The sequence below is a fragment of the Anomaloglossus baeobatrachus genome, chromosome 1 (genome assembly GCF_048569485.1).
Source record: "Anomaloglossus baeobatrachus isolate aAnoBae1 chromosome 1, aAnoBae1.hap1, whole genome shotgun sequence".
Taxonomy (NCBI): Eukaryota; Metazoa; Chordata; class Amphibia; order Anura; family Aromobatidae; genus Anomaloglossus; species Anomaloglossus baeobatrachus.
Window position 1 is genome coordinate 466,766,426 of NC_134353.1, and position 12,839 is coordinate 466,779,264.

Below are 12,839 nucleotides of genomic sequence, written 5' to 3' on the forward strand. Positions count from 1 at the left end.
GCCTCGAACATCGCTCATCTCTAATTATAACTGACACATCTGCAGGTTCAACTCAGCTTGAGCCTGCATCTCACAGGCAGACAGACAGTAAAGCAATATTGTTATAGTACAGCAGAGCTGTGTTTGATTATAACTGACACCTCTGCAGGTTTCTCTCAGCTGCAGCCTCCATCTCACAGGCAGACAGTGAAGCAATATTGGTATAATACAGCAGAGCTGTGTGTGATTATAACTGATGCATCTGCAGGTTCCTCCAGCCTTAGCCTCCATCTTGCAGGCAGACAGTGAAGCAATATTGTTATAATACACCAGAGCTGTGTGTGATTATAACTGACACATCTGCAGGGTCCTCTTAGCTTCAGCCTCCATCTCACAATCAGTCAGTGATGCAATATTGTTATAATTCAACAGAGCTGTGTGTGATTATAACTGATGCATCTGCAGGTTCCTCTCATCTTCAGCTTCTATCACACAGGCAGACAGTGAAGGAATACTGTTATAATACCGCAGAGCTGTGTGTGATTATAAGCGACACATCTGCAGGTTCCTCTCAGCTTCAGCCAAGCTTCAGTGAAGCAAAATTATTATAATACAGCGGAGCTGTGTGTGACTAGAACTGACACATCTGCAGGGTCCTCTTAGCTTAAGTCTCCATCTCACAGACTGTCAGTGAAGCAATATTGTTATAATACAGCACAGCTGTATGTGATTATAACTGACACATCTGCAGGTTCCTCTCAGCTTCAGCTGCTATTACACAGGCAGACAGTGTACCAATATTGTTGCAATGCAGCAGAACTGGGGGAATTGCAGCTGTTAACGTGTTTGTAAGAAGATGAAGATCAGTTCTACTGGTAATGATGTGACGCCCTGGCAAAACCAGGTAGTCACAGAAAGAGTTAATTTTCCCTGGCAGCTACACAATCCCACACAGAAGTACACCAGCCAATCAGGCCCTACTCACCCCCTCCCCAGGAAAAAGGGAGGGGGCGAGAGGAGCTAAGGAAGGAGAGAGAGGAGTCAGGTTTCAGTCATGCTGTAGTCAGTGAAGAAGCTGACAGGGGAAGCTTGGAGCTCCCTGGGAGAAGGTGGTAGCTGGGGTTGGAGTTCTGGAGTACCGGGCTAGGTGGCAGTGAGGGCCACAAGTGACGGAGATCCGGTCGCAGGGGAACCTGAGGCGACCGGAACAGGGTTGCAGCCCGCCGGTGCTGGGAGAGGGACCCCATCCGGAGGCCGTTCAAACGGACTGGTCCAGACAAGAAAGAGACAGACAGAGAGTGTGCAAGGAAGGGCCCCTGGCTGTACATCTGGGCGTGGGACACGAAGACACCCGCCAAAGGTGACCGGCCATTTGGCAAGTTGGTTTACAAAAAACTCTGTGTTTACTGAACCTCCACATCAACACAGCCTCATCCAGCACCAGGACAACCAAACTGTAAGTGTGCTGATCCCTGCAATACCTGCCATCACCACAACTCCCAACTGGGCCCCGGGACTACAACTCCCCTACCTGTGGAGGGGATCCCACCATGCTGCCCCACACCATCAGTCCCGGGCACAGTCCCCAGAGGTAGCGGCGGTGCCACTATCTCATCACCGCAACCCATGAGTGGCGTCACAGGCAATCTCCCTTGTAAATATCCCTTTTCACTTGTGGGCGGCGGACCGCCGCTCGAGCCCGGTTCCGGTTTCCACTCGAGCAACAGCAAAGCCCCGGATCCGAGCAACCCCGAGCAGCCCCCTAGCTATGGTCTGGCCCCTGCCCACAACAATGACACCTTTCATTTAAAATAATCCCTGGAGGAATATTCTCATGCAGATCAGTGTATAGCCAATAGCCTGAAACAGCTCATTCATCAGATCAAAGATATCAAGGTATCATTTTATTCCGCTTCCTATGATCTACATGCCCATATAGACTGCTTAAGAAATGTGATGCTACTGACAGATTCACTTCAAGGAACAGAATATGGGGTTATAGGCTTCCACATATGAAATTAAATGATTGGTTCAGTATCTAAAATATCCTTTCTAAATATCTATATTTACACTCTAACCACTTTTGTAATTAGCTCTCTTATAAAATACCTCACATTTCTCCCTATCTAGCTAATCCCTTAATGTGTTTTTTAATTCACTTTCTGTGATGTGTAGTTTCATAGGAGTCTCAAACAGTACGTCAAAGGAGGTTGGGGCTGCACTCACTTCTCAACAGTGTCAATCTCTTCTCCTGAAACAGGATGTCATCAGGGGGCAGCGCTGCAGTTACTACAGTTTCTTGCCTTGCCACTCTTTGAAGATGTCTTGTATTCATGGTGATGGGAGCTGTAGGAGAGGAGAGGGCAGTGCCAGCATTCTGGCCCTATCTCCACCGCTGCTTCTAACTGTGAAACAAGACATCATCAGCGGGTGGAGATAGAGGAAGTGAGTGACACCAGGATCACCCCACAACTTCTCGCACCGTTAGCTGCATTTTTGCTGTTGTAGCATTTTTTTGTAGTGTTTTTTGTGTGGATTGCATGGGCTCCTTGTCTACATTACATATTTAATAGAGTTAGTTGTATGCATCCAAAACACTTCAATAACACCACGATAAACACTGCGAAGACACTGCAAAAATGTTGTGTTTTTTTGCAGAGTTTTTTCACTTTCTTGTTACTTTTTGTGGGTGAAAAAAAAAAGCTGAAAGAATTGGCATGCTGCAGATTTCAAATTCAGTTAGAAAAAAACAAGCGTGGGCATGGGATTTCTGAAATCTTATGGTGCTTGCTGGTCCTGTTCAAAGCAGCTTTAAATTCACAGAAAAATATACAGCAAAAATACTGCTTTTGATCACAGCCTAATATTCAGGTAATTTGATATTCTCTGAACTGGCATCAGCCCAACTACCTTTTTTTGCACATATAAATATTTACATTATTTTGGGGGTTTATGAACATCGGTATTTTGTATGCCAGCCTTGATCCAACAGCACTCTGTTATATCTCATTCTCTACCTGAACTACCAACATCTTTCTGTCACTAGTTCCTGCCTTTTTTATCCCGTGGATGCATTGGCAATTGCTGGGCAGCCTAGGCTCTGTCCAGTCACGTATAGTGTTCTGCTTGGGATCTGGGGTGCCACACTTTCAGGCAGAATGGGTGTGTTTGCTATCTAGCAGCTCAGCAGATGTATCCAGCTCCCTATTGTGGCCAATGGGGCAGTACCACACCCGACTTAAACTCCCAGCAGTTGCAAAGTTTTATTTTGTCTCCAAGTGTCTTGTTGGGTTTTTTGTTGTTGTGATTTTGATTCTGACCCTGACTTTGTTTTGAATCCTTCCTAACTCTGACTTTGCTATCCTGACTTTGTTTTTAATCCTTCCTAACTCTGACTTTGCTATCCTGTCTTTGTTTTGATCGACCACTTGGTATCTGACCTCGGCTGGAATTGCAAGGTTTTATCTTCTGATTTTGTCCCTGTTTTCTAACCTGTAATTGACCCAACTAGCTTAAAGGGAACCTGTCACCAGTTTTTCAGCCTATATGCTGCGGCCACCACCAGTGGGCTCTTATATACAGCATTCTAACATGCTGTATATAAGAGCCCAGGCCGCTGTGTAAAACATACAAAAACACTTTATAATACTCACCTATCGGTCACATTGCGGTGAATTCTAGTCAGATGGGTGTCTCTATTCTCCGGTGCCGGTGCCTCTTCTTTGGGCCATCTTCGTCCTCCTTCTGAAGCCTGTGTGCATGGCGCGTCCTACGTCATACACACTCGCCGGTCCCGCACAGGCGCACTACAATACTTTGATCTGCCCTGCTCAGGGCACATCAAAGTTTGCCTGTGCAGGACCTCAATGTTGGCGAGTGTGGATGACGTAGGATGCGTCATGCACCGTGGCTACAGAAGAAGTATGACAAAGATGGCCAAAAGAGGCGGCGCCGGCACCGGACAACGGAGACGCCCATCTGACCTGTCTGCACTGCACCGACCATTTAGGTGAGTATTATAAAGTGTTTTTTATGTTTTACACAGCGACCTAGGCTCACTCGTTGTGATCGACGCTTATTGGCTGAAAAACCGGAGACAGGTTCCTTTTAACGTTCTTTATCTGAGCTCAGCAGCCAAAACATGGATGCAATACAATTGAAGTGAGTACAGATACTTCTAAAAGGGTTAAAGGGTGAAGGCCAGGTTTCTTCTGGGATCTGTTAGATGGAGTGGAGACGACACATGACTCATAATAAATTTGCCACGTTTTAGGGCTGCCTGTGAGCAAGAAAATTAATTCTATGCCAGCAACACACTGGTATAGAGTCACACTACAATTTTCACAAATCTAGATTTTCACACATACATGATAGTACATTTAGAGCTTCAGAGGTGAAAAATGGCAGATCAGAGCAAAAAAGTTGCAACATTTTTAAGGACTATCTCTTGCACCAAACTTTGCAACTATTTGGCGCTAGAAAACGTTCCTAGACTGAATGACAAACTCTCCTCATTATGTGTTATGTATTTATGCATTTTCCAGTTATTGCTAAAGATTACAATGAAGCAAGTGTACAGCTTGACAGTTATCTTTTCAAGGCTATAGTGTTATCATGTGAGCATAAACACTAATGTCAACAAACATGTCAAAGTCTTCAGAATGGGAATAACAGAAGACCAGCCATGATCTGCCAAAGACCTTGCATGGGATGCCTCCCACCCACTGTGGACCCAGATTATTAAGCACATTCTCTTTTATTGGGCAAAGGACTATATTTGTTGTATGCCAATATACCTGAGCTTAAGGTTATAAACTAAAGGAATGATTTTGTACCGTGATTCCCCAGGAATTAACTGCAATTATAAACTGTGAACTCTCGCGGGCAGGGTCTTCTTTCCTTCTCTGCCAGTATTTAGCCTGTTTTGTTCACGGATATTGTACTTATATATGTTTGCCCCCTTTTTTACATGTAAACTGCCATGGAATAAATAGCATTATAAAAATAAATAATAATATGTTAACACATACCATTACATGCATGCATTGTCATAAAAGTACTCCATGTGGTGAACGTTTACATGGAATAACTAATATCCTCAAATTCATTGATCCACCACACTACAAGTCATAGCCCAATAGTAACCTAACTAATGAGTATACATACTGTATATATATATATATATATATATATATATATATATATATATATATATATATAGGAACTTTTCTAGAATTCTCTAGGCCTCCACGCTTAGAAAATAGCCTGACCTGCCCTCTTCAGGATATTCATAGATATGTGTAAACAGACATGGGTGACAATGGAGGCCCCGTGTGACTTTTAAGAGATATCTGCGTTCGTGTCTTCAAGTGATCTCATCCTATTAGATGCACATTAAACATGTGATTAGTTATCCCAGTATTAAATTGTAAGCAATAATCTGTGATGAGGACAGAGTTGGCCGATAGGCCACACATTGTTCTAACACATGAGAATCTTAAATGATTTATGATCATTTCCAAGGCTGAGAAAATGTTCTAACATATCTTTTTCTAATATCTAGTAAAAATACCTTGCAGCTGATCTTATGTGCCTGACTCTTCATCCTATCTGCCTTTTCCTATCTTTCATATTCCTCCACCTTGTTCTTGTCTTGTAAAGAAATGTATTGAATTAAGCAGTGGGTTTGAAAATCTCCAGAATGGATGTCAGAAGCTCATTACCCATGGGAGATACATCAGACGAGATGGGCCCTAACAGGGCAATTTAGGGCAAGAACCTCTCCATCAGAAGAGGTAGATGTCAGCAAATGACTTCTGTATATGTATAGATACCCTCGGTCTTCCCCAGCAACTGCAAATATCCAAAGCTAATTATTTTGTAAAGTTATTGATTATGCTAAATATATTAAATAGTAATAAGACATTAATGCAGCTTTGGTTACATGTGAATTGTGATGTGACACATCAAACTGTATATGGACTTCTGGTCTGATATTTTTTTGATGGACTAGACAAGAACAACTGTTCCAAAATCTAATATGGTTACCCCAGCCCTTCCTTTGCTCTTTCAAAACAAAGGAGCCACCATCCAATCAGCGGACAGCAAAACAAAGAAGAAAAACATTGCATCAGCACTTTTACAAATCAGTACCAGGGAAGGGAAAGGCTATCCAATTAGGTAACAGAACATAACACTGCGCACTGCTCTTGCAGCGCTGATCTATTCATTAAAGGGAACTGCACATATTTGAATGTTGTGGGACATAGGGCGTATCACTTGAAGAATTTTAGGCCTTCAGGATGGGATGAGAAAATATCATATTGGTCACCTTATCTGACTGCTTTTTTATGACTGTATATTAATATCATTGTCTTTGTCTTGGTTTTATGGGTTCATTTACTGAGTTCAGATGAATGGCCTTCAGTCCCTAGACCATTTTCTTACATTAATGTGTCTGTTTTATTATCAATATACCCCACCCTACATGTTTATTCATGTCACCTCTATCCACTCAAATGAACCTGTATTCACCAACACTTACCCTCACGATATAAGATACCCCAGGTCCTTGCAATCGATCATCAGGATGAAGCCAACCCTGAGCTGGTTTGCTGATAAAAGTCCCTTTACGAGTCCATTCCTCCCCAGGTAATTTATATGTCTCTGTCCTAGAAGCCTTCCTACTTCCTCCTGCTGCTCCTCCGCGCAACCGGTTTATCACCTGCAGCGTACAAGGTGTCGAGCAAACAGGATCACAGGCTCCAAACATTGACCCTAGTCCACCAGACGGACCTGACTTCTCCAAGGATAGATCCTTGCTGGCTCCAGATGGGGATCGGCTCAGGAAAGCTGCGGGACTTGAGAATTTCCATTGTCCCATCCTGGGTATCATCATGCAGAAGGTGGTAGCTACATCCTGCTCTTCTGGACATTGTGATTCAGAGAATGGTTGACCCAGTGAAGGTGATGTGCTTGGTGTATTAGGGGCCACTTGTCCACTCATTGCTCCTGCTGGTAGAGATGTCTGTTCCTCTGCTGAAGTTACAGACTCATTGCGAAAGCGACCATACTTGGAGTCAGCCAGCATGCCGTGTGCTGGGATCCATCCGGAGCTTTCAGAGTGATTGCTTTTCTCTCTCATTCCCTCCTCCTGCTCTTCTCTTCTCCCTCGGGAGGATCCACTCTCACAAGATGATGTCATTCTCATATTACTCATGTGCCCCCACCTCATACAACATCCCAGCTCAGGTCAGCAGAACCTGCCATAGTATCATCACATCCCCCACCTTTTAAAATAAAGCCATACATAGCAGGATACTTAATAAAGAGACAAGTTAAACATTTACGATTATTACCGCATGTCATGCACTATATTCTACATTTGTCTTTTAAATGCCTTGTCCTTATCCTAGAATGTTTCTAAGCAACCACAGTCTCCCAAAACAAGATTCTAGAGAAAAACTGCATAATCGGAGGTGCGGATCACTATGATGCTTGTTTATAAGGTCTCTAATTTTATAGTTCCAATAAAATGTCACTTGTGAAGTTTACTTGCGTATAATCGTATAATCATTATGAAAAGGTAGGATGCACGTGACATGTTTTTGTGCACTTGCACATACATATACAGATAAATATATCGACTGTACACATCTCCCGTACATATAGAGGAGTGAGGGTGTAAGAATCATTGAGAATAATTTGCTTTATAACTTCAAGAAAAATCCGACTGTATGTCATAGTTTTTACCAATGTTATTTGTTTTGTTTTGTTTCTCCTTTTGTATATGTCTATATTATTTGTTTGATATAGCATGAAGTAATGCTATGCAGCACATTCTGTTTTATTGTTTTTGTTAGAACTGTTTTATGTATAAACTTTGAAAACCTAATAAAAATTATTGAATCATATAACTTCAAGAAACATATAATCATGGAAGTTTTACAAGAGTATAGAAAGTGTTTTAACTAAACATTTTTTTCTTTCTGCTAACCACAAGTCGAGATTCACATGTAAAAATAAGATATTGTCTGTACAGATACCATTTGTGTGACCCTAAGGCGGGCTTTGCACACTGCGACATCGCAGGTGCGATGTCGGTGGGGTCAAATTGAAAGTGACGCACATCCGGCATCGCATGCGACATCGCAGTGTGTAAAGCCTAGATGATACGATTAACGAGCGCAAAAGCGTCGTAATCGTATCATCGGTGCAGCGTCGGCGTTATCCATAATTACGCCGATGTGACAGTCCGATGTTGTTCCTCGTTCCTGCGGCAGCGCACATCGCTGTGTGTGAAGCCGCAGGAGCGAGGAACATCTCCTACCGGCGTCACTGCGGCTTCCGTAGGATATGCGGAAGGAAGGAGATGGGCAGGATGTTTACATCCTGCTCATCTCCGCCCCTCCGCTCCGATTGGCCGCCTGCCGTGTGACGTCGCAGTGACGCCGCACGACCCGCCCCCCTAACAAGGAGGCGGGTCGCCGGCCACAGGGACGTCGCACGGCAGGTGAGTGTGTGTGTGAAGCTGGCGTAGCGATAATTTTCGCTACGCCAGCTATCACCACATATCGCTGCTGCGACGGGGGCGGGCACTATCGCACTCGGCATCGCAGCATCGGCCTGCGATGTCGCAGTGTGCAAAGTGCCCCTTAGAGTTCTTCCAAGTAACGTCTGTGTAAATGTTGGGGTCATCATCTGGACACTTTTATATTTCTTCACCTATAAATTCTACAGCCTATATATTTATCTGCAAGTCCTTAGATGCTTTCGATCTCCTTTGAAATATTGAATAAACTGCTGTCTCAGGTGAATCCGTATCACTAAGGCGGGCTTTGCACACTACGACATCGCAGGTGCGATGTCGGTGGGGTCAAATTGAAAATTACATACTTCCGGCATGCATCGCATGCGACATCGTAGTGTGTAAAGGTTCGATAATACGATTAACGAGCGCAAAAGCGTCGTAATCGTATCATCGGTGCAGCGTCGGCGTAATCCATAATTACGCTGACGCGACGGTCCAATGTTGTTCCTCGCTACTGCGGCAGCATACATCGCTGTGTGTGAAGTCGCAGGAGCGAGGAACATCTCCTACCGGCGTCACCGCGGATTCCGTAGGATATGCGGAAGGAAGGAGGTGGGCGGGATGTTTACATCCTGCTCACCTCCGCCCCTCCGCTCCTATTGGCCGCCTGCCGTGTGACGTCGCTGTGACGCCGCACGACCCGCCCCCTTAATAAGGAGGCGGGTCGCCGGCCAGAGCGACGTCCCAGGACAGGTGAGTCCATGTGAAGCTGCCGTAGCGATAATGTTCGCTACGGAAGCTATCACAAGGATATCGCAGCTGCGACGGGGGCGGGGACTATCGCGCTCGGCATCGCAGCATCGGCTTGCGATGTCGCAGCGTGCAAAGTACCCCTTAGAGTTAATTCTTCTAACAGAGGGTATAGGTCTGGGTGCAGGTATGATTTAAAATGTGGGACTCTGAGGAGGTATAAAGCATCATTAACATGAATTAACATTGATGACTTTGACCTCAAATGCTGTTATCATTTATCTTCAAACAGGGTCAGACATATTATTGGTGCAATCTGTGCAGCGGCATAGTGATCCAAGAGGTAAGGGGCCCACTACCACCTCCATAGCATGTAGAATTGTGCATTATGAGCGGCTACTAGGCTGCACATGTCTCATATATTGTTCTTACACACAAGCCCCTTTTGTCTGTGTCTGCCACTGTCTTCAAATACATATAAGCTTTCATACCAAGCACAAACCACTAAATCTAGACCTATTACTAAAGAGCAGTATGGCCAAGAGTCAAGACTTAACATAATTTTCTTCAACATTTCTATTGAACACACAAACTGGTACCTGACTGGCACTGGACCATGCATGATAGTGTAGTGCCCCTGACGCTGTCACAAAGCTACAAGGCTCTGCATCCTCACTAGGATGCAGGGCCTACCCCCTAGGGCCCCGGAAGACCAGTGCCGGTCACACACAAACACTTCACAAATTCCCAGTTTTTTCCTCAATCAATCCCCCATACAATGGTGCAAAGCTAGGGTTGGACCAATGGATGGCCGCCTAGAGGTGGAGCCAATCCAGTCCTCTAGTTGACCTGGTGGGAGGGGCAGACTGTGGACAGTTAGTCTGAGTAGTAGCTGAAGATGAGGAGTGAAGGAGGACGTGAGGAGACGCACTGACTGGGAGTGAACAGCAACCTGGTACCCAGAAGGGAAGTTGCCAGTGGAGTACGGTGGAGTACTCCCGGAACAACACACCAACGGGGTACAGGACCCTAGGTCAGCCATAAAGCTCCAGACAGGTCTGATAACACCTGCACAGCGAGAGGACCATCAAGGACCTCGCTGACCCTAAAAATCCGAGACTCAGTAGCAAACAGAGAGCGCCGGGTACAGGACTAGAGATTCCAACCCCACAGGGTTCACGCTACCGTCATACGGACAGCAGTGAAAAAAACACCAGATGTGGACCTGTGCCGCCCCCGTGCCAGCAGACGGCGCTGCTCGGGTCCAAGCCTTCAGGGGTGGTGGCTAGAGGGTCTCCGGACCCAGGGGTCTCGCAGACATGCCAAATAAAATGAGGGGGACGTAGATCTACGGGCTAGGTCGTAACGAGTTTGTGATGCCACCCACGGTATGTGGTGAAGTGGGACACCACCGCTGCTGTTACGGGGCGCCCGGGGGAGATGTTGTGCAGCAAGATGTTAACCCCTCCGTGGGCAGGGATGGTGGCCCCGGGACTCGATGGCTCTGGAGCAGGGGGACTGACGACCGTAGGGTGGGTGCTGGTGTACTCACTGTCAGTAGTAAAACACGCAAGTCTCTGGTAAACCAAGGTGGTGATGCCAGTGCCGCGGCCGGTTGCATTCGGGATCCCCCCACCTGGCTGGTGGTCTCTATCCTTCTCCTGCACCTTTTTGTGTCACATGGAACTTCCCGGTGTAAAACTCGGGAGTCCGCTCCCGGCTGGATGTGGCCTAAGGAGCCGTGCCCGCAGATGCTGGCCCGTGGGATCTCTGGGCCTTGGCGGTGACCTCTTATCCCGAATCGGTGGGCTGTTTTCTTCTATGAGGGACTTTGGGTGGGACAGGACCACTAGTCCTGGCCTCAATCGGTTGATTAACCAGTTCCAGGAGGTTCTGGTGCTGGCTTAAGGGTCCGAGTACCCCCCTTTGTGCACGGTTTCCGGTCGGGTCCCCGGTGTAGGTAATGGCGGGCTACAGCCCTGTCCCAGTCCACCTCGGTTCTGCCGAGCCGTCTTCCCATCTACTTCTGACGGAGATGACTGTCTGCCTCCTAGCCAGTGGCACCAGGGCTCCTACCCTGGTACCGTTCAACTTGAACTTCACTGCTGGAGCTACCCCTAGCTCCAGCCCACACTCCTCTCCAAACTGAACTACAAACTCCTCTGTCTGTTTTCCCGCCCCGGGCTGTCTAGACTCCTCGGTGGGCATCTTCCAACCGCCTGCTTCCGCCCCCAGGTGTGTCTATCAGTCCCTAAGGGGGGTGGCTAGAGTTTTAATGGTTGGCTGTGTGTTTCCTTGTGAGGGAAAGGTGTAATCCAGGGGCCTACCCAGTTCCTCTACGCCACAGGTACCCACCAACCAGACACAGGTGCAGGGGAAGATGGAACCAGATTACTATGTACTGCCCCGCTCTCGACAGTCGAGCTGGTTGGATCTGGTCCTTCTGTGGGTGGCTTGAGGGTCTCCGGACCCGGGGGTTTCGCGGTCACTTCAAATGAAAAGGGGAGTGATGGGATGGTGGGTGTAGGACGTATATGTATGGGCTGAGCCGTACGGAGTTTGTGACGCCACCCACGGTATGTGGTGATATTGGACACCACCGCTGCAGTTACGGGGCACCTGGGGGAGATGTTGCGCACCAAGTTGTTAACCCCTCCGTGGGCAGGGATGGTGTCCCCGGGACCCGTTGGGGACTGGTGGTGCAGGGAGATGGGCGACCGCAGGGTGCTGATGTACTCACTATTAGAAACACACACGAGTCTCTGGTAAACCAAGGTGATGGTGGTCGGTGCCCGCAGCCGGCTGCGTTCGGGTTCCCCCACCCGGCTGGTGGTCTCTGTCTTTCTCCTGCACCTGTTTTAGAATGGTGGACTACCTGCGCTTGCAACTTCAGGAGTCCGCTCCTGGCTGGATGTGACCTAAGGAGCCCTTGCCCGCAGACGCTGGTCCATGGGAACTCTGAGCCTTGGTGGTGGCCTGTTATCCACCTCGGTGGGCTGTTGCCTTCAATCGGGACTTTGGGTGGGACAGGACCTCTAGTCCTGGCCGCAATCAGTTAATTAACTAGTTCCAGTCGCTTCTGGACCTAGCTTTAGGGTCTAAGTACCCTCCTGTGTGCTCCGGTTTCCGAGTCGGCCACTACCCTGTCCCAGTCCACCTCGGTTCCACCGAGCCGTCTTCCCGGCTCCTGCAGATGGAGACCGCCGTCTGCCTCCTAGCCAAAGGCACCAGGGCTCCTACCCTGGTACCTGTCAGTTTTCCTTCAGACCTGACACACAGGCCTGACCTCCACTCTCTCTGAACTCCACAACTACTCTGAAACTGAACTCTTACTTTCCCCACCCCGAGCTGTCTAAACTCCTAGGTGGGCGTCTTACAACCGACTGGTTCCGCCCCCTGGAGTGTCTATCAAGCCCTTTGGGGGTGACTAGGGTTTTAAGGTTGGCTGTGTGTTACCTGTGAGGGAAGGGTGTAATGCGGGGCCCTATTTGTGACTACCTGGCCTGGCCAGGGCATCAAACTCCCCCTTGGTTAAACACAGACCGTCCGCGGGCTGTCCGACCACCACCGGTTTATTTTG

General features: G+C 47.4%; 1 protein-coding gene across 1 annotated transcript in view; it reads right to left on the minus strand.

The window, feature by feature from the left end:
• Positions 1-7,213, minus strand: part of SHC2 (SHC adaptor protein 2) — a 145,932-nt gene extending 138,719 nt beyond the window's left edge. The window contains exon 1 of the mRNA XM_075314529.1: positions 6,524-7,213. Coding sequence (XP_075170644.1) covers positions 6,524-7,213 — 690 coding nt within the window. The remainder of the gene's footprint in view (positions 1-6,523) is intronic.
• Positions 7,214-12,839: the final 5,626 nt, after the last annotated feature.